The following is a 23,055-nucleotide window of genomic DNA, read 5'->3' as shown; positions in this document are numbered from 1 at the left end:
GAAAAGCCCAAGGTAAGACCCACTGGCTTGGAATTCCAGCCAGCTACCATTAGTGGCATTGTACCTCCCTAAGAATGAGCTCCCAGGGGGAGGGGCAGGCCATGTCTTTGCTGTTTGGGTGCCATAGCCACTCTAGCCTTCAGGCTTTGGAGAGTCTGAATTGACCCGTGGTGGAAGGGATCCACCAGCACAGCACAGCACAGTTGCTCTACCAAAATGTGGCCAACTGCTGCTTTAAGTGGATGCCTGATCCCATTCCTCCTTACTGGGCAGAACCTCCCAACTGAGACCTCCAAACACCTCTGTCCAAGCTCTTCAGCCAACAGAGATCTGAACTGCCCCTGGGATGGCTCTCCCAGAGGGAGGGGCAGGCTGCCATCTTTGCTGTTCTGGTGACTTAGCCGTTCCAGCCTTCGGGCTTTGGAGAGTCGAAGCCAACCCACAGTGGAAGAGGTCCTCCAGCATAGCATAGCTGCCCTACCAAAATGTGGCCAGACTGCTGCTTTAAGCGGGTATCTGATTCTGTTCCTCCTCACTGGGCAGGACCTCCCAACCAGGGCCTCCAGCCACCCCTGCCCATGTTCTCCAACCTACAGAGATGTGAATTTACTCAGGGACAGAGCTCCCAGGGGGAGGAGCAGGCTGCCATCTTTGCTGTTAGGGTGACTTAGCTGTTCCAGCCTTTGGGTTTTGGAGTATCTGAGATGACCAGAGGCAGAAGTGGACCCCCAGTGCAGCACAGCTGCTCTACCAAAACGTGACCAGACTGCTTTTTTCCTGATCCCATTCCTTCTCACAGGGCAGGACTTCCCAACTGGGGTCTCCAGTCATTTCCTACAAATGCCTTTGGGTGGGCAACAAGTCCATGACTCCTTGGGACAAAGCTCCCAGAGAGAGGGGCAGGCTGCCATTTTTGCTGTTTCATAGCCTTCACTGGGGACACCTCCAGTTCTGGAAAATCTGAGGTGACAAGGGTCTGGAGCGGGCCCCAAGCATACCACAGCAGCCCTACAGAAAAGTGGCCAGACTGTTATGTGGGTGCCTGTTCCCATAGCTCCTTACTGGACAGGTTCTCCAGGCCTCGGCCTCAAGCCACCGCCCCCCACACCCCCACCCGCACCACCCCCACCACCCCCACCACTCCCACCACCCCCGCCAAAGCTACTGAGCCACTACCAACTGAGAAACTCCCCAGACAGAACCTCCGGGGGCAACAAAAAATAATTCTTTTGGAAAATTTTATGAAAACAATGTTTTTTCACTTAAAGTCCTCAGTGGATTTCCTACAATAGATAACAAAATCATTTTCCAGCCAATTCCTCATTGCTTTTCTCAAATACAAATGCTATGTAACAGAAAACATGAATAATTCTACAACACAGCCTATTTCTTGGCTACTAGAGGGAGGTGTACCATAAATGCCCATTTACAATGTCTTCTGCACAGGTGTGCAAAGAGTTAATGGTATCAGATTAATCCCATAATAATAGAAATAAAGTTGGCATAGAATTCATATAAACATTAAAAAGTATATATTTTGTGCTACCATGATAACCTCTGACAATTCATTTCTGATGAAGTCTACTGAATCAAAGTAATGTCTTTGTACCTTGTTTGATAGTTGGCCATAACAGTATCACATAATTACACAGAACAAAAAGGCAGTGATAATGTTCAAAAATAAGTACCTTGGTTCTGAGATGTTACCTGTATACCAAGAACAATGAAGGTGCTTATCAGTGGTTATTCAAAAGTCCTCAACTCACTGCTTCTCTGAGAAATATAGGATGTGTTAAATTCATGTCATTTCCTCAGGCACCTCCAAGTTCCTCTCCAGTTCTTCCTTACATATTTCCTATATAGAATCATATTTAAGTCACCTAATATATGGAAAATGGATTGAGCAATGCTTGGCACATAGTAGTCACTAAGTATTTATTGTTATCATTATTACTTCATGTCTTACAAACTTTGTATGTCACATTCCCTGCAGAAATTCTAAAGTGTGATTTGCTTTAGCAAGTTCAACACAGTGCTTTCAGGGGAGAGGAAGTCTAATGTGTAGAGCATTTCTATATTACATTGTTCTTATTTAGGACAAAACAGGCAAATCACCTAAGAAGTTATCAAAGTGATCAAAAATGCACTTAGAAGATTTGTTGGGGGTACCTTTAGATAAATATCCCCAAGCTATTGCCTGAAATAAGTGTTGAGAGCAAATTAAAACTAGTATTTGATAACTGTACTGGAAAAAAGCACTGATAAAACAGTCCTATCCTCACATTGCATTTCCTTCACCCTGTGGCAATCCATTGCAACATTATTAAAGTATTTCAATGTATATTTTATTTTTATAATAATGAATCTAATATTCTGTAATATCCTTTGATTTGTTATATATCATTCATACATCATTCATTCCATTCACTTAAAGCATCATCTTCACCAGGCATTTCTGTTGGTAATTGGTCAAGAGAAGTTGAATCTTTGTATCTCCCAGAACTCTGCTCTGATTGTACCTCAGGTGTAGAGGCTTTTGGCCCCCAGAAAGCCTTGACTGCTGCCCTGGAAGAAAAAAACAAAAACCAAAACCACCATATGAAGCGAAAACTAAAACTGAATAGATTTCTATATTTTCTATGTATAGAAATATATATATGTGTGTATTACCTGCATGTATATATTATATATTATATATGGTACAAATATATACAACCTGTACATATACAAATATATATAACCTGTATGTATATATTTGTACCTGTGTATATATTACAGGTACATTACATTACAGGTATATTACAGGTATATTATAAAGGAAAGAAAAAGAATATAAATGTATTTATGACTACTGAACTGTATACTTTAAAATGGTAAAAATGATAAATTTTATATTCAAATTTTATCTCAATAAAGAATAAAATTTTTAAAAATTACAATGATAAAAATTACTATTCAAAAATGTTTAGCACCTACACTAAGGTTACACAACTATACCTACTCAGGAAAAAAAATCGGAAGGCTGATTTTTAAAAACACTTTTATAGGGGTGGGAGGTCTGGGACGTACTAAAAAAAATAATTCCTTTGGAAAATTTTATGAAAACAATTGTTTTCGCTTAAAGTCCTCAGTGTACTTCCTACAATACATAACAAAATCATTTTCCAGCCGGTTCATTGTGATGATGCATCCAGCTGATGCATCATAATCTAAAAATGAATAATGAATAAAAAGGCACTTCTTAAAGAAGAGGTAATATATAAGTATATATAGTATATATCTGAGTACATATAGTATATATAATATATGTAAATATAGTATATATACTGTATACAGGTCATATGTATGTACTATATGTATATATATTATATACATATATATGTACTATATATACATGGATGTAAATATAATATATATTACCTCTTCTCTAATAAGTGTTTTTTATGCATTATTTTTAGTCTGTGATACATATATATTACATATATGTATCTATATATGTATACACATACATAATACACATATATGTATGTATACATATATGGTACATATATGTGTATACATGGTACAAATATACATGTGTAATATATATGATGATATTTATAATAGTTACATGAGTATTACACCCTGGTAAGCCTGAGGGCTCATATACATACATACTATATATATGTGATGTATACACAATCATCTGTAATATATATACATCACAAACTAAAAATAATAAAAAGGCACATCTTAGATATGAGGTTGTATATGTTATACATACATAGATCTACATATATATTATATAACCCATATATTATATACACATGTATATTATATATTATATATAAATAATATATACTATATACATATTTGGTACACATATATGACCTATATATGATATATTTATATTGCATATAGAATATATGTACATAGATATATGTATATTGTATATACAATATATGTACATACATATAAAACATATATATTACCTCTTCTCTAAGAAATGCCTTTTGTGTTCATTATTCATTTTTAGTTTGTGATGCATCAGCTACAAATCGATAGTACATGAGCCCTCAGATTTACCAGGGTGTACTACTCATGTAGGTATTATAAATATTGTCATACAAATGAATTAGTAGGTTACAATAACCAAGTTTTAGAGTTGAGAGAACCAAAACTGGACAACACAAATATTCATTAAATAAAACTTTTTAAAGCAATTACCATGTAAAATTGTAAAAATCGCATTTAAAAGCTCTCTCGTAGTTCGAGAAGCAAGTCATGAGATTGTTTTAAAAAGCATCTACATAAAGAGATGGGGTAGCCTGAACTAGGGCAGTCACAGGAGTAATGAAAAGAGATGGACAGTTTCAAGGCAACATGTAGGAGACAACACGGACAGGGCTTTGCAATTCACTGGATGAGGAGAGGGAAGAAGAGGAGGATGTCAATCAAGGGTGATGATGCATTCCACCATTCACCTACCAATTTACGATTATGAAGATCAATAAGAAGATTATAAATACACAGATAATGACTCCTACGGTCAGCACAAAAATTAGGGCTGCATCAGTGACCGGTAGGCCTGATCTTCTCATTTGCAATTCTAGAGAAAACACACAAACCTAATGAGTATGACTACTGAGGAAAAGGAAATTTAAAAGTTGATATTTGAAAAACAACTCTAGAAACATAAAGAAATACTTAGTGCAGAGAAAATTATTAATCATCTTGCTCTGCATGTTTGAAATCTCCTTTTCAAACATGCAAAAAGGTTAAAAGAATTTGACAATGAACAGCCTGTATTACCACCATCTAAATACTACCATTAATATTTTAAAATTCATCTATCCATTCGTCTATCAACTCATTAATCCATCTTATTTTTTATGCATTTCAATATAATTTACAAATGTCAGTATACTTCCCCCAAAATTTTTCAGCAAGCACATCATTAACTGGATTTTAATATTAGTTTTTTCTTTGAAATAAAATTTTCACACAAAGAATTGCACAAAGATCTTAGATGTACATTTGCTTAGTTTTCACAAAGGCAAACTCGTATAAGTAACTAAATGCTAGTCAAGATATAGAATATTACTATACCCCAGAAAGCTCCCTTGAGCCTCTTCCTAATTAATTCCTTCTTCATCCTTCAGAGGCAACAAGTATCCTGATTTTCTTTTTCACCATAGATTAGCTCTGACTATTCTAGAACTACATATAAATGGAAACACACACTAGGTAATCTCTTGTGTAAAGATTTGTTTACTCAGAATAATGTTTTAGAAATTCACCCATACTGTTATATGCAACTATCTTTTTTTCATTACTAGGTATACTCCACAATTTGTTTACTAATCCTCCTACTGATGGATACCTAGGCTGTTCCAGTTGTGAGATATTATAAATAAAGCTGCCATGAACATTCTTACACAAGTCATTTTGTGAATATATATCTTAATTTTTGGCTAAATATCTAATAATAGAAATTGCTGGGTCGTAGGGTAGACAGATGTGTGTTTAGCTTTCTAAGAAACCATGAGAACTTTCTCAAACTGACTGTACTGACTGTACATGTTTTATAAATGTTTTCTACCAGATTTTGGCTTGCCTATTCATTATCCTAATGATTTCTGTTAATGAGCTGAAGTTTTTAATTTTGATGCGGTCTGATTTATTCCATGTTTCTTTTTATGGTGATTGTTTTCTGAATTATGTCTAAGAAACCTTTGCTTACTCCTGAATCATGCAAATATTCTCCTATATTTCTTCCCTAAAACTTTATGGGTTTAGCTTTTACACTTAAGACTATGATACCTCTCCAATTTTTATATTTGCTATAAGAAAGGAATTGAAGCTCATCATTTTCCATACACATATCCACACACCCCGACCCCTCTCTCTTTAGGAAATGGGGTCTTGCTATATTGCCCAGGTTGGCCTTGAACTCCTGGGCTCAAGTGATCCTCCCACCTCAGCCTCCCAAGTAGCTAGTATAGGCACACACCACTGTACCCACCTCATGCACCACTCTTACATCAAGCATTCTCTCCCATATCTCTCTGCTCTTTCAGCAAATAAGGTTATTAAAGAGACAAAACCAGTCTACCATATGTATTATAGTATTACTACATTGTAAACTGGTAAAAAGCCAATTAACATAGAATATTACTTCCTTTGTGAATTATATGTCTTTATTGTAGCTCTTTTATGTCCCCAAATTCTGGAATCATAAAAGATTCATGGAAGAAAGAACCACAGAGATCATCTGATCCAAACATTGCATTATACAGATGAGTAAACCAAGGTCCAGAGAGGTTTAATTTATACAAGGTATATTTTGACTATTTAAATATTTTGATTTTGATAAGTACCACTCTGTCAGAAGTAGTCTTCTATATGAGCAATCTCAACTGCTTATTTTTCTGGATTTGCTTCCCTATCTGTTAGACATCATGGAGTATAACTTTCCATTTTGCCTAGTAATTCCACAGCTATAAACTCAAGTTAGGGATCTTGCTAAATAGTTCCAAGTATGCTAGAGAAAGTACATCTATATTTATGTTTCAACATTGTTGGATTTTTAAAAATCTTTTTATTTCAGAATAACTTTAGATTTACACAAGTGGTGGCATTTTGGAAACTTAAATAAAAGACACCTTTTATAACTGAAACCTGACAAGGAGAAATGCAAAATTCATTTATCCATTACTCTGCAATGTTAGCTGAGAGAGGGTGGAGAGAGAGGGGCATGAAGATTTTATTTTTTTTTTTTTTTTTAATTTTATTTTATTTTTTTTTTAATTTATTTATTATTATTATACTTTAAGTTGTAGGGTACATGTGCATAACATGCAGGTTTGTTACATATGTATACTTGTGCCATGTTGCTGTGCTGCACCCATCAACTCGTCATTTACATCAGGTATAACTCCCAATGCAATCCCTCCCCCCTCCCCCCTCCCCATGATAGGCCCCGGTGTGTGATGTTCCCCTTCCTGAGTCCGAGTGATCTCATTGTTCAGTTCCCACCTATGAGTGAGAACATGCGGTGTTTGGTTTTCTGTTCTTGTGATAGTTTGCTAAGAATGATGGATTCCAGCTGCATCCAAGTCCCTACAAAGGACTCAAACTCATCCTTTTTGATGGCTGCATAGTATTCCATGGTGTATATGTGCCACATTTTCTTAATCCAATCTGTCACTGATGGACATTTGGGTTGATTCCAAGTCTTTGCTATTATTACAACAGTAGTCTTGCAAGGGTCACCGAGACTATTTTTACAGGTAATGAAAAAATAGGCTCAATTTCCTATTGAAATGTTTAATGAAAAATAGGCTAAATTTGATGCTCTCACCTTTTAGATAAACTAAGCTTATGTACATAATAGTTTCCTAGGACCACCATAACAAAGTACCACAAACTGAGTGACTTAAAAACAACAGAAATGTATTGTCTCACAGTTTTGGAGGCTAGAAGTCTCAAAACAATGTGTTGGCAGAGCCACGCTCCCACCGAGGGTTCTTGGGGGAGGATCCTTCCTTGCCTCTTACAGCTTCTCAGCTTCTGGTAGACAATCTTTGGATTCTGGTAGCATAACTCCAATTTTTGTCTCCATTTTCACATGGCTGTCTTCTCCCTGTGTCTCTCTGTGTCTTCACCTGGTCTTCCCCACCCCACGCTCCGTCTGTGTTTGTGTGTCTGTGTGCACACAAACATGCCCAAATAGTCCTCTTCTTATGAGGGAACCAGTTATATTGGATTAAAGGCCCACTCCGCTCTAGTATAACCTCATCTTAACTAATTACATCTGCAAAAAATCCTATTTCCAAATATAGTCACACTCTGAGTACTTCAAAGTATCTTTTTTAACAATGCCTAATTATGAAAGACAACTATTGTGGGAGTGAAAAATCTGATATTTAAGTGAATGGATGAGAATTTTTCACGAGGGAAACCATATTTACTCTAAAAATATCTCTATTACATATTTGTTTCATGCTAGTACCATATTGTGTAGACATTTCTAGCCAAAACATTTGTTTGATTTCTAATCAGTCAGAGGGGTCTGTTGCAGTGGTGTACCCAATTGTCATGTCTAAAGAAATTAATAGATACTGGAGTGTTCTAAAAACATTTTGTCATTCAATCAGTGCACGTACAGAGATGGCAGAGTTATCCCACCATTCCTGGACTGATGTAAGAGAGAGAAGTTAACTTTGTCTCAATAAAGGCCTGACATTTTAGGGTCTGTGTTCCAGTCTTTAACATATACATTACCAAATGCATGCTCCCTTCTACGTATGAGAGGAGCTAACCACACTGAATTGTCCTAACAGGGACAAGGTAGTAGGGACAAAGACTGAGAATGGCTCCACACACCTTTAACATCATGAACGAGGGCCAGTTGAGATATTTTTTAGTTTAATGATGTTTTTATTCTCTTGCCTTTTTTAGAGCTTTATTGAAAATTATCCTTTTAATGACACCTGTTATCCCAGTAGAGGGATAAGATTATTAGCTTTCACCATGAAGATGTTTCTAAACTCATTAAACAGCGTATCAAAGAAGGTTTAAATAGTAGTTTATTTTTTAAAAGCACTCTAAAACACTTTAACCTGTTTTCATTTCAATAAAATGGTTATGTTGTGCGGTATCTTTAAACTACAGCAGAAGCTCTTTGTGTTCAGAAATAGCTTCAAGAAGTCCAAAAACTCCTTTAAAATTACATGTAACTTTTGGCATATTTGTGTGTGGACATTTTTCTGGAAAAAGGATCCTGAGTCTTGATAGGATTCTCAAAAGAACTTGTGACCAAGTCCCCACATCCCTAACAACAAAGTTGATAACAACAGTAAAAACAGTTAAGAGCAGTTGAACAAAAGGAAATAATTACCTGGATATGTAAGACATCACAGATTAAATTGAATATATGCAAATGGATCTAACTCACAAGGAAAATATGGTTTCTAATATGTAAAATGACATTCAGGACAATATTTGCATTTTGTGATATATTTTTTTGAGAACTGTATTAGTGCTTCATCAAAAAACATTTGCTTCAAATATATAATTTTTAAAGAGACATACTTTGACATTGTATTTCTTAATTTTATTTATTTTACTGAATGAAAATTTTCATAAGCATCCATGAGAATTCCATTTATCCATTTTCACTTTTCTAATGAAAGTAAAAGCAAGAATATAATTCAAGTTAGAGGACTGTTCTCTGAAGATACTTAAGAAATACACCAGGTGGCGGGCGCCTGTAGTCCCAGCTACTCAGGAGGCTGAGGCAGGAGAATGGCGTGAACCCGGGAGGCGGAGCTTGCAGTGACTCGAGATCGCGCCAGGCCACCGCACTCCAGCCTGGGCGACTGAGCAAGACTCCGTCTCAAAAAAAAAAAAAAAGAAAGAAATACACCAGTTTCCCAAAGTGAGGCAACTGTGACTACTTTGTGAAAAAGAAATTAATTAGTATCTTGTAGAAAAGTCTAAATGATGTAAACCAGTGGTTCTCAAAGTGTGGTCTCTGGGACCAGCAGCAACAGGGAAACTTGTTAGAAATGGAAATTCTTGTTCCAGTCCCATCCCAGATCTACTGAATCAGAAACTCTGGGGGTAGGGCTAGAGATTGGTGTTTTAACAAGCCTCCAAGTGATTTTAATGCTCTTTAAAGTTTGGCATATAAGCAAACCAAGACATTGCTGGACACTTACCAGTGCTCGTATAGATTGTGAATTTAATAGTTGCTACTATTTCATTATTATCCAATGTGTCACACTGGAAAGCCAAGGGGTAATTTTCCCTGCGTACTTCTAGGATTGCTGAATCATTTACAAGTACAATGGATTGCTATTTAAAAAGAAAAAAATAACAAAGTATCAACATTCTTCATGTACACTTACCAGGAAACAATTTATTTCCCTTAAGGAAAGGAGGGTTACTGTCTCCCTTAGCCTAGTTAAGTAATTAATGCTCTACATGGATTTTCAGTCACACAATCCAGACTTCAAATCCCAACCCTACCACTTCATGCCTGTGTGACTGTGGACAAGTTACTCACTGCACCTCAGTTACTCACTTGTAAAAATTGATATAATGATAGTGATTACCTCACAGAATTGTTACATGGATTAAAAAAGGCTCTAGCACTCAGTGTCATGTCTGGCACTTAATAAACCTTTAATTAATGTTAGCCACTGTTATTATTACACAACTCCTATATAAGCCAATGAAAACCTTGCTTCCGAAATGGAATACTTTGTATAAAATGGACGTTTTAAAGTTCTGATTATAGCTGGCCCTTGGACGTATGTAAAGTTTAGTCCTACTGAATAATGAAAATTTTAAAATTCCAAAATAATAAAGTTGTATAATTCTTAACTTCATTTTGGCAAACTGCTTTTAAAAAGAAAGTTTTCTGAAAACCATCAGAACTGAGAAACAAATTTTATCACTCACTAGAAAGCACCAGGTTATATCCATTCATTACTCACTTGGTCTGGCCTTAGAAGTTTCCATATATATTTGAAACGATTTATAGGAGATGTGTGAATACATGCCAGTCTAACACTTTCAAGACTTTCTGAAATTGGTTTACCCCCTGAAAAAAAATTAAACACATAAATACGATTGGGCATTATTAATTGCTTTATACATGACACTACCTTTTTTTTTTTTTTTTTTTTTTTTCCTAAGACAGGATCTGGTTCTGTCTCCCAGGCTGGAGTGCAGTGGCATGATCTTGGCTCACTGCAACCTCTGCCTCCTGGGCCCAAGCCATCTTCCCACCTCAGCCTCTCAAGTGGCTGGGAATACATGCACATGCCACTATGCCTGGCTAATTTAAAACAAAAAAATCTGTAGAGATGGGGTTTCATCATGTTGCCCAACCTGGTCTCAAACTCCTGAGCTCAAGTGATCCTCCTGCCTCAGCCTCCCAAAGTGCTAAGATTACAGGTGTCACAATACTACTTTAAAAAGCCACCTCCAGTTTTAAAAATCAACTATATGCTGGAAGTTATCAAACTTATAATTGGGAGTTTGAGTGTAGAGGAACAGAAGACTGATAGGTGCAAAGATAGTCACCAAAAGAAGCAAGTGAGGAGACACCATGGCTCTCTGCTCCTTATGCAGAATAAGTTGTAATTGACCTAGTCATCTGTTAGACTAAACTATGAGATCTATTAGTGGCTTCCAATGTACTTGTTAGGGACTCCCATCAGAGATACTGAAATTTCATAACAGCATAATGTGATATATGGAACAGCTGTCAACGTTCCCAATTTAAAGTTTACAAATCTACTGACAAAATGCCATGATCAAAGCATCAAAAGCATTTCGCCACAGGATAGCCTCAACTATAGATCTTATATACAGTAAGCCTCCAGTGTATTATAGAGAATATATGTTAACTTTTATATGTCTCTGAAAAAAGGTGAAGCAAAATCAGAAAGTTGCTCAGAACTATAACTGTTTAAAGAAGTGGAATTTAAAATGTTATGATTTCCTTTCAGTATGTCAACTGGTTGCCTCCTTCTACTCAGTGGCAACCTGAGGTGAAAAACATTTCCCCAGAGTAAACTCTTGCCCACAGCCTCCCTCCAATACATAATTCAACTCACAGCCACAATCTGTTGGTCCACGGCACTCTTCTACCCGTACGACACACTTGGATTCACCAGTAGGGCATCCATTTGTTAATATAACTTCTCTAACACCAATACCTTTGGTTTAAGATAAAAAAGGGCAAATGTTAAGAAAAAAACTGATTCCATAGTGTCTTCACTTTCCCACCTAGGTCTTTTCTTGAGACTTTTCTTCTAATTTCAGAAATTAAGCTCCTAAATTCAGAATGATAACACTTAAAATTTTTCTGGCTCTGCATTTTGAGTTATTTCCTAAAACAGCATTTTCTGGAGTGAATTATGTGAAACACTAGTTCCTCTGGGTACCATAAGAAAAAGGATTCCATAATCATGCACATTTGAAAATAGTACATTAAATGAAATTAAAGGGATCACTTTACTACAGAATTTTGAGGGAACTTTTAATATGCTAGTAAATTAACATGCTATTGTGTACATCTGCATGGATCTAAGATGTAAAATTTTTACATTTTTACATTTTAACATCTGTAAAATCAGAATACATTTACAATTGATAACATGTCATAAATTAATTGGCAGTATTTTTCCTTTTTAGAGTACATAAAATGTACTTCTTACAGTCCATAAAGTCATGGATTTGATGGAATACAGTGGTATAAAATATTTCCCAAATTTATTTGACCCAGGAACTTTCTGGGGAAGCATGGGGGAAGCTCTGGAGGAAAATAAAAAATCACATTTTAGCATAAACGATGCCTTTAAATATTTAGATTCATAAAATATCTGTATTAAATATAGAGAGGACAACCTATCACTGACCAAATCTCCATTTCCAACAGGATGCTCTCTTTAGATCGTCACACTTTGTAACAAGAAATTAACTTTCCTAACTGATCTCAGAATTCCAGAGTTTGCCTCACATCACCACAATTGAGAGAAACAACAAAATGCAGGATTAGCTACATGTTGAAAAATGTGCCATGTTAAGACAGGTTAAGAAAGAGTCCATTTTTATTTCCTTAACTACTAGATTTCCTCTTCCAGCCCCTCTAAGATGTTATCTTACTGGAGATGTTACTAAAATGCAAATTTTGAGTTAGCTGTTCTTGAATGGGTTTGAGATTCTGCATTTCTAACAAGCTCCCAGGTGATACTGCTGCAGTCTGTGGATCTCATTTTGAATAGTAAGGGAGAAGGCTACATATGAAATAAGAAAATGGAAGGATGGAAGGAAGAAGGTCTTTGGTTAAGAGAAATGATGGCTAAGAATGGCTGAAGTAAGGCTCCACTTGAGTTTATGAAAGACTTTTTTTTTTTTTTTTTTTTTTTTTTGAGATGCAGTCTTGCTCTGTCGCAGAGGCTAGAGTGCAGTGGCATGATCTCAGCTCACCGCAACCTCTGCCTCCCGGGTTCAAGCAATTCTCCTGCCTCAGCCTCCTGAATAGCTGGGATTACAGGGGCATGCCACCCTGCCCAACTAATTTTTGTATTTTTAGTAGAGACAGGGTTTCACCATGTTGGTCAAACAGGTCTCGAACTCCTGACCTGGTGATCTGCCAGCCTCAGCCTCCCAAAGTGCTGGGATTACAGGCGTGAGCCACCATGGCCAGCCCGAAAGAGTCTTTAGAAGCACAGCCTTAATTCCGAAGTGCATAAATATTTTTAAAGCAGGTTTTTTGTTGTTGTTGTTGTTTGTTTTGTTTTGTTTTTGAGATAGAATCTCGCTTTGTCACCAGGTTGGAGTGCCGTGGTGCGATCTCAATTCACTGCAACCTCCGCCTCCCAGCTTCAAGCACTTTTCCCGCCTCAGCCTCCCAAGTAGCTGGGACTACAGGTACACGCCACCGTGCCCAGCTAATTTTTCTGTATTTTTAGTAGAGATGGGGTTTCACCATCTTGGCCAGGATGGCCTCGATTTCTGGACCTCATGATCTACCTGCCTCGGCCTCCCAAAGTGCTGGGATTATAGGAGTGAGTCACCATGCCCGACATAAAGCAGGTATTTTATGTATTTATTTATTTAGCTAAATACAGTTCACTGAGATGCATGTAGGGATTTTCTGCAATACCAAGTAACACCTAAAAATCTGCCTGGATATAAAAGAAAACTTTTTGACTGCTAAAATATTGTTTCAGAAGTTAAACAGAATTTTCATCAAGGCATTTTTCTCTTCTAGTTCTAAATTGAAAGGCTTTTAACATTTTAGGCATGAAATATTGCTTTTTCTAGTTTATTTTTTCCTTATAACTTATTACCACCTGCCACATTATATGTTTTACATATTATGTAAACTATACATTGCTTGAGGGTAGAGAGTTTTGTCTGCTCTGTCTGCTCATATCCCTAGCACCTATAATGATGCCTAGCACATAGCAGGCAAATAATTTTTAAAAAATAATCATTTGAGTGAATACAATTTCTAAACTTGTCTTTAAATAATAGAAAACAATGACAATTACTTGAACTGTCATAAAAATAATTCTCTACCTGTGAAAATTTCTGAAGTTAGCAGCTAAACAAAGATGTAAACCACAAATAAGTAATTGCAGGCTTACTACATGGATTTCTCTCATTTTATGACTGACTTACTAAGAAATTAAGGTTAAACAAAAAAAAAAACAGCTAAAACAATTTTAAGAGATAGAGAGAATAGTGGTTGCCAGGAGCTGGGAGGAGGGGAAAACGATAAGTTAGTGTTTAATGGGCATTTCAGATTGACATAATAAAAAAGTTCTCGAGATGGGCGGTTGTGACAGTTGCACAAGAATGTGAATATGCTTAAGTCCACGGACTTGTACATTTAAAAATGGCTAAAATGGTAACTTTTATGTTAGGTATATTGTACCACAATGTTAAAAAGCTTCTCCAAATAAAAACAATACAGGTGTAATTTTTGACACCCCCACTCCTGCGAAATTCATTCTGATCTAGATCTGCATGGATTTTGTCTTCTTATCCTCTGATAATTGTCCCCTTTTCCCTCTCATCACTGTTTTCTTTCCAAGGCAGATTCTATTTAGAAGAAACTTAATTTCATTGTGAATTATCTATGGTCTTCTTAGCACCCTGGTCTACAGTATTGTTTCTCAAAGGATAGTCCTCTAACTAGCGGCATCAACTTCATTGTAAACTTGTTAGAGAAATTTTATGTCCAATTTCTATCCATGGAATGATCAGACTAAGTCATATTCTTTGAATATTATCCTCCCCACAAAGCCAATACATCTTTTCTCCAAAACATGACAAGCAAATTGGAGAAATGTAGAATTTAGAATGGACTATTACAAATAAGCAAATTCTTGATAAATTTGCCAACACAATATGCGGGAAGACATCTGTGAGATGCATTGGAAAATCTTTCATCTTCTGAACATCTGTGAGATAGAGAAAATTTTACTTTGGTGAAGGCAGTTTATGTGCCAAAAAAAAAAAAAAAATTAGGGAGCTGGCTTAAAATAAGATTTAGAGATTACAAACTGAAAATATCTTACAGTTTAAAGCAGTCACCCTGAGTTTTGTGTATACATTATAGTAATTAGAAATAAAAATCCATGAGAGATGTATGAAAGTACAGAAGCTACAAATAAAAAGTTGCACACTATCTGCTTTTACCTTTCCTCCCCCGCAAATTACAACATGGTTTATTCATCTGCTCCAAGCTACTTACCACATGTAACGGTGCACATTCCGAATTCTACTTCTTTGACTACATTCGCATTTGAAACTAAACATAAAGGGTAAAGATACATTATTTAATTATATGAAAACTTTTCTAAGTGAAACACCTCTTACTTGGAGATGAAAGACATGCGTATCATATAGGCAGCAGACATTTTTTAAGTTTTCCATTTAAATCAGAAAACAATGCCATTCTGAGTACTGTTATTGTCTAATTCAAAAGAGTCTCAAACCTCTAAAGAAGTCCATTAAATTAGGAAATAACCTAATAGAAAGGTTTATATTTAAACTTTGTATATACCTTAAAAATGTTTTTCATCAGTTGATATATAGTAAGTTAAAATTTGATAGAGGGTCTCAGAAAAACACACAAAGGCCTGTCAGTTGTAAAAACCAATTTTTTCCATTTTCTATTTTCCAAAATTGAGTGTATAATTTCTATTCAAAGAGAAGTCATTAACCAGTGTTTATTAAAATGATAAAAGTTTTATAGATTAGTTCTACTCATTTCCCAGGTTAAGATGGTAAATTTAAATATTTCTAAGAATTTATTTCAACACTTTACCAGGTTAGTATAGGAGTGTATTACTATTTAAAAAATTAAATGTTGTTGGTTCTAAATCATGTTTCTCTTTTTCTCATCATTCTGAAGTTTGACATAAAATTCCACTAGCTATAGTATACAAGCCATTCTTCAGCTCAAATTAGGACTAAAATCTCAATAGAAAAAATATCAAATGAGATGTTAGAAGATGACTTTTAAAAGGCATTGTACCCTAGGACAACAAATCACATGGAAAACACATCGAACTGGAGTCCAAAGAGCTGCTTCTATCACTAATTAGCTGTTTGCGTTTGAGCAAATTAATTAAATGCTGTCAGGCTTAGTTAACCCTTCTGCAAAATTTGGAAAGGAAAATCCATCTCATTTGATTGTTGTAAGAATTAAATAAGGATAATGTGTGTGAAAGCATTCTATAAATTGTTTAGTACTACAAACATACTTAAGATATAATTACCCAATTTAAACCCATTTTGTACTTACTAATTTAATATAATGCTGGGGTTTTTTTCCTATTTTGATAACTGTAAAATCTCAATAGCTTCATAAACACTAGTATTCTGTACTTATGAGCACCAAATATAGTTTTTTGCTTTTGTTTTTCTGAGAGAATCTTACTCTGTTGCCCAGGCTGGAGTGCAGGGCTCACTGCAACCTCCACCTCCTAGGCACAAGTGATTCTTATGCTTCAGCCTCCTGAGTAGCTGGGACTACAGGCACGTGCCACCACACCGAGCTAACTTTTGTATTTTTAGTAGAGACAGAGTTTCACCATGTTGGCCAGGCTGGTCTCAAACTCCTGACCTCAAGTGATCCACCAGCCTCAGCCTCCCAAAGTGCTGGGATTACAGGCATGAGCCACCGTGCCCGGCCCCAATATAGTATCTTGAATACTCAGTAAGCACCCAGTGTACATAAGTAAATCAATATTGACTTTGTTAAGTTATTTCTTTAACAAAAATAAATGATTTAGACTATCATGATGATCATTTTGAATTGTGGAATGCTTAGATACCTTCTACTGGCACATTATGTGATACAAATTAAAAGCCAAATCCTGAACATAGAAAACACGGCTAAGAGAATGAGTGCTGCACTATTTGTAAATATAAGCCTTTTTCAAAAACCATTAGTCAATTACTATGTATTATTCTACTTTGGGAAAGCTGTTTAATTTCTTCCAACTTGTTTCCTTAAAGAAAAACAAATGAGACTAAATAAGAAAGTCTCTAAAGTCCCTTTCAGCTTTAATATTCTATGATGTATTGAGTGTCCATTAGGTTACTCAGTAACCTTTTTAAAAAATGGGAATCCTACAATGGTGGGTCAGTGGAATTGTATGTAATTGGACTTCAGTGTAGCATTTGTCAAAATTTCTTGTTATAAACCTATGAGTGGTAAGAAAATAAACGGTCTGAATGTCAGTAGTTTTATGTGAAACTGTTTAAACTCTAAGATCACAGTGGTTAATTAACCAGTTGGTATCAACACGGTAGGAGTGATGTGTCACAGGGCTCTGTCCTGTTCAACATTTTTATTAATGACCTGGAAAAAGATGCTGTTATCATGCTGACTAAATCCAGAATTCTCCAAAGCTAGAAAGGATAGCAAATATATTTGATGATATATCCGTATCTAAAAAATGACAGGGTGAAATAATGGGCAAATCTAACAAAATGAAACCTTGTAGGAATAAAAAGTCCTTCACATACAGCTGAAAAGTCAGCTGTCCAAAACTATTTTATGGGTTGTCTTAATTTGATAGGACAGTTAAAAACGAATGGAGAGTTCAACAGTGAATTCAATAGGAGTCAAAGATGTGCAGAAGCTTCCCTAAAAATCTACTGGGTCTTAGGCTACACTAACAAAAGCCTGGCATTCACAGTGATGAGGATAATGATCTTGCTCTTTTAGTTGTGGCCAGATTCTGAAATGTTCTCTTCAGTTCAGGACAGCACACGGTAACTTTTGGTATCTATCATCAGGATGCAATTTTAGTTTTTCAGTTTCTGACAGTTGATTTATAAGGTTGATATTTCATGACTTCTATTCTTCCTTAGAAGTATTCCAAAGACAAAAAGAACATATGTGTATAGGATAAAACCCATTGTATAGACTACAACTTTCTATTTTGCAATTATTATGTAGGTCTATTGGATCCTGTTTATAAATCTAAAGGTATACCTGCATAAAAGATATATTTAAAAGGTATATTAAAGGGTATACAAGGTAAAACAAAAGTATAAGGATATAAATCTCATGTCTTTTTTTTTTTTTTTTTTTTTTTTTTTTTTTTTTTTTGAGACGGAGTCTTGCTTTGTTGCCCAGGCTGGAATGCAGTGGCGTGATCTCAGCTCACTGCAAGCTCCACCTTCTGGGTTCACGCCGTTCTCCTGCTTCAGTCTCCCGAGTGGCTGGAACTACAGGCACCCACCACTACGCCTGGCTAATTTTTTGTATTTTTGGTAGAGATGGGGTTTCACTGTGTTAGCCAGGATGGTCTCCATCTCCTGACCTTGTGATCCGCCTGCCTCGGCCTCCCAAAGTGCTGGGATTACAGGTGTGAGCTACCGTGCCTGGCCGTAAATCTAGTATCTTAATGATTTTTCTTTATCTTGAAACATTGTGATATTTCATCACCCATAATGATTGTATTACTCTTTATTTTCAACTACATTTTTAAATGACTAAAATTTAAAAATGAAAGAATGATTGGAATTGCCTAGAAAAATAATGTAATTGTGAAATAATTACACTAACACAGGCTATTTTACAACATCCTGTGTTTTCATATTGTTTTACCCAAGATATTGCATCATCTTTCAAGAAGATATAGAAGAAGTCTAGAGGTATCCTCCTTGTAGTCTATTTCTGGCTTTTATTGAACATAGTTGAGATTTCACAATTTTTCATCTTTTGCCCATAATGGCAAAGAGAAGAAAACTGACAGAGAAAAATATTTCACAATTATTGAACGAATCAGAAGATGAAAAGAGACAGATAACAGCATTTTAGATGCTAATGATGATGATGAAATTGATTGTATAAGCAAAATCTCAATGAGAGATGATGACATCTTGGATGGATATACTAGATGAATTTTTTCTAACTTAAGAATTGATGAGTAAATAGTATCTTTCTGGGGATGAAAAGAATATATGGTATTATCATGTAGTTAGCCTTTCAACAGGAAAGATTTGATCTGGAAATATACTGTGACAATAACTTGTACCATACTGTTTTGCTAAAAGGATGTGGACAGTATTCACTCCTTTTTTAAAACATTTATGCACCAACATTTATTTGTCAAGGTTTGTAAATGAATATATTGTGATGAAAGATATGTATATAAAGGTGACTGAAAGAAAAGATTATGTAGAAATGAGTAAAATTCATTGGACCAATCATTCTAATTGGTGTTTATAAATCTAAAGATGAAAATATTTTCCAATTATGAAGAAAAGATGGCTTTCTCTTCAACAAAATATATGCCTTTGTAGTTTTCAAAAGTGTTGGTTTTTTGACAAGTGCAAAAAGAATCAAGATTAATGACAAGCTCAAATTTATTAAAGATGCACTCAAAATCTGTAATCAATATTAACACAATGAATGCATTCTAGGTTCATGCTTAACAACTGAGCACTTAGTTGCATTCAAAGTACTTTGCCCAGTTAGGGTACATACACCTTCAAAACTAGGATATATGGAATAAAAATTTGAATTTTTCCATGTTTAAATTCTTCTTGAAAGTTCTAACAAAGTTGTTTTCACTATCCCTTTATCCATATTTGTAAATTATTTTTAAATGACTAAAAAAATTAAAGGTCCACTGGACTGTAAATGGGGATAACTGTTTCTACTGATCCACTGAGGGTTAAGGGGACAATGCAAATTTCAATAACAGTTCTGGAAATTTTCAGACCTCTAACACCTCAGATTGTTTAAAGTTTTGGATTCTCACTCTCCCCAAGAAAAAGCACTTATGCATGAAACTGTATGTGTTAAAATCCCAGAAAGTACATGGATTCCTTAAAGTCCACAGATGAGGAAACTGAGACTCTGAGAGAGTAACTAACCTACATTTTAATTTGAATGTAAGACATTATAACTTTATTGTCTGAGTTTAGCCTAAATAATGTTTAGCATTTTATAGCTAGAAGTATCTCTTGGCCAGTTTAATATTAAAATTGTTAATTCAATTACTTTAAAGAAGAGAATGAAGCAATAGCTACTATGCTTTAGAACATGTTCTCTTCTTTCCTAGTCTTTCTTTTTCACATTTCTGAAGTCAAGGATCTTTTTAAGCTCTCTGTAGTGTAATGTTACAAGGCCGTGCAAACCTCGATCCCACTGTTAACCTCAGACAATCCATTTCTTTTTGTTGGTGCTGAGGGTCACTATCAGGAAATAAAAGAAAGGCTGGTAGACACAGCAGTCACTCGATATGTATAGACTGAAGACACGTGAGAATGCAAACGATATTAAAAGAATCGCAGCTGGGTCATTTAGAAGGGAAAGGGATAATCCTTCTTGAGAAGATAGCAAACCTGCTGCTGACCTTCCACCTGCTAGAATGTGAGTTACTAATCAATATGACATGTACAACAGCCTGTAAAGTTTTATTGCTTAATGAGCCAGCAGAAAAAAGCAAATGTATGAACCAAGCAGGGGCTCATTGTTCCTTGGTTAACATGCAGCATCTAACAAAGCCACTAGCTGGATCCCTTGACAGGTGTTTTCTACTGCTCCATTCCTTTGTCCGAGGCTGCACATACCAATGAAACACCACAATGCAGAGGTGCTCAAGGCTAGGAGCTGCAGGAAGCTGCCATGGGGCTTCTGGGCAGTTTTGTCGGCATACTGGTCTATCTAGATGTGTCGTCGTAAAGGGGGATTCTGAATTCCACTGCAACCTCAAGTGCAAATGTGGAAATCAAGCAACTTGGAACTTGAAAAAAAAGAATCTACTATGAGAAGGGAAAATGAATGCAAGAAGAGTCAAAATGATTCCTCTTGGTGGAAGGCTACCTCCAACCCTTAAAAAAAAATCTTTTTCCTTGTCCAAAGCAATATTTAGAAGTTTTCTATAGTAATTTCTATATACGTGCTTATCTGTGTATCTTGCTGTGGCCTGGGAGAATGAGCACATTCTTCTTCAAGGCCACAAGATGCAAGAAAGGGACAAACTCGGGGCTGAGGTATGTGAGAGAGCTCTCTAGACGTTAACACGGATAATTCTCATGGTTCGCCTTTGCTCCATCAACAGGGGCCACCGCATGCCCCCAAGGGAGTTCCCACCCTCACCATCCTCGGTTTCAGTCGGGGCGTAGTTCTCCGCGGTCTCGCTGTCGTTGTTTTCGGTCTCCTCCTCGCCCTCGCCTTCGTGGGCCAGGCCGGCATCCTGCACGGCGGCGGTGACGTTGGTCCCGCGCGCAGACTGGAGGACCGCCAGGAGCAGCCAGCCGACCGTCAGCAGCAGCCCGGCGGAGCAGCCCGTGCCCCTGGGGCTCATGGTTGAGGACAGGTGCGTTGAAGAGAGGTGCGACGCCCCGCCCGCAGCCGCCCGGCTCTGAATCTCCTGTGACGAACCGTGACGCCTCAATGGTTGCCTGGGCGCTGCTCCGGGGCTGAGCGCCTGGAACACGCGCGGAGCTGGGCTGCGTGGCGCGCAAGCCAGGACGCGACGAGGAGCCACGTGCGACAAGTCCCTAGAAGAGGACGCCTCCCTTACCCGCAACCGGAAGTTCCCTGCCCAGGCCGCCTCCCTGAGCCTTCCGGGTGCGGTAGGGGTTGCTGTCAGTTGCTCCTTCCGCCGCAGTTGATGGAGCGACCCTTCAGCCTCCTGGCTCACCCTGCCTGCTTTCTTCTAAGACATTTCATTTTCGTACATAATGTTTATCCTTCCCCAAACTAGACTTCTTAGCCCTCACATACTCTTCGTGTGATTTGGTTTCAAAATTTCGTATCCAGAATGTCCAATTTGGGATGTATTGAGAAGGACTCGATTTCTTCTTTGGGATCAGAATAATAGACTTTGAGTAAGAAGAAATTTAGAAATCATCTGATACTCCAAGTCCCTCATTTTTAAGTGAAGAGATTAAGAATCAGAGAGATGAAATGACTCGCCCAAAAACATCCAGCAAATTATTTACAAACCTGGAGCTCCCAGTCACATCTCCCGAACACTTACTCGATGATCAGTGATTCTTACGATTCAAGGTTAACAATGAAGAAGCTTTCAGTGGGGGTGATTGGGAGTTCAAGCACTGAAAAGTTAGGGTTCACTTTTGATTCTGTTATTACAAATTTTGCCTCATCTAGTAGTCACATTGTGGTTGTTCGTGGTTGTTTTTGAAAAGACACATAGGGCGCCATACTTTGAGGCTGATTGTTTAAATTCCTATGACAAGTGAGATGAAAGTGAACTTGCGTACACTCTGGCTTTTGGAATATTTGAATATCTAGTCTCAGCAGACTAACAGATAAGCAGGTAACAGAAGAGTATTAAGAGGGTCTTCAGAGACACTTATTTGTAACAAAACAGGTTGTTTGAAGCAGAAGTAGAAATTTTTTATTTGAATATTTTCTCCCAAAAAGGCTTCTACTTTTGAAAATACAAGGACTGCTAAACATCTTCAGTATTAAAGTTCGAATTGATATCGGTGAGAAGTCTCTGGGAACATTCATATCAATTAAAATACCTTAAAATATAGCGCTTGACAAGATTATGAGGGAGTTAACATGGGAAACTTAGAGATGATCTCGAGAAGTAAAGGCCTTTGTTTCATGGCTAAATGAGTCAAAATTTTTCTTTTTTGAATCCTGAGAGAAATAAAGTAAAAAATTATGCTGTCCAACACAAACTTTAAAACAATGATACATAGTATTGTTGCTGGCAAATTGTTGAGTGTTTCAAAGTCAATTTTAGGATCCATTGCTTCCTGAAGATAGTATCCTTTTTGAGCAGAGGAAGTCCCATAAACTCTATAGTATGTACTTTGACTCAAGGAAACATCAATAATCTAATAAATAAACAGCTGCAAAGGGAATCCAGATGGGTCTCAAAGAGGACCTGAAAGATTTAACTCTGAAATAAAGACTATTAATATCTCTAATAGCAGCAATATAAATCACCTATAAAATACTGTGTTACTCATGTAAGTTATAAGAAAAAGTGTAATATCTGTCCTCAACAAACTTTTACTGTCTCTCTAGTA

General features: G+C 36.6%; 1 protein-coding gene across 1 annotated transcript; it reads right to left on the bottom strand.

The window, feature by feature from the left end:
• Positions 1-1,517: 1,517 nt before the first annotated feature.
• Positions 1,518-21,414, bottom strand: SPACA1 (sperm acrosome associated 1). The gene is made up of 7 exons (XM_050786358.1): positions 21,143-21,414; positions 15,266-15,322; positions 11,613-11,714; positions 10,485-10,591; positions 9,705-9,840; positions 4,468-4,588; positions 1,518-2,565 (listed from the first exon to the last, which is right to left on the bottom strand). Exons 1-7 carry the CDS (start codon positions 21,348-21,350, stop codon positions 2,412-2,414), a joined length of 885 nt encoding a protein of 294 aa, XP_050642315.1. The 5' UTR covers positions 21,351-21,414; the 3' UTR covers positions 1,518-2,411.
• Positions 21,415-23,055: the final 1,641 nt, after the last annotated feature.

This window comes from Macaca thibetana, chromosome 4, assembly GCF_024542745.1.
Source record: "Macaca thibetana thibetana isolate TM-01 chromosome 4, ASM2454274v1, whole genome shotgun sequence".
In the NCBI taxonomy this organism is placed as follows: domain Eukaryota; kingdom Metazoa; phylum Chordata; class Mammalia; order Primates; family Cercopithecidae; genus Macaca; species Macaca thibetana.
This window is presented reverse-complemented; position numbering and strand designations above follow the sequence as displayed.

Bases quoted from the DNA above. Each gene is read 5' to 3' on its own strand.
- SPACA1 (XM_050786358.1), bottom strand. From the start codon at position 21,350: ATGAGCCCCAGGGGCACGGGCTGCTCCGCCGGGCTGCTGCTGACGGTC. The intron at 11,715-15,265 runs GTAAGTAGCTTG...CTTAAACCAAAG, and splicing joins AATGTGCACCGTTACATGTG to GTATTGGTGTTAGAGAAGTT. The intron at 9,841-10,484 runs GTGAGTAATGAA...CTTTTTAAATAG, and splicing joins AACTTCTAAGGCCAGACCAA to CAATCCATTGTACTTGTAAA.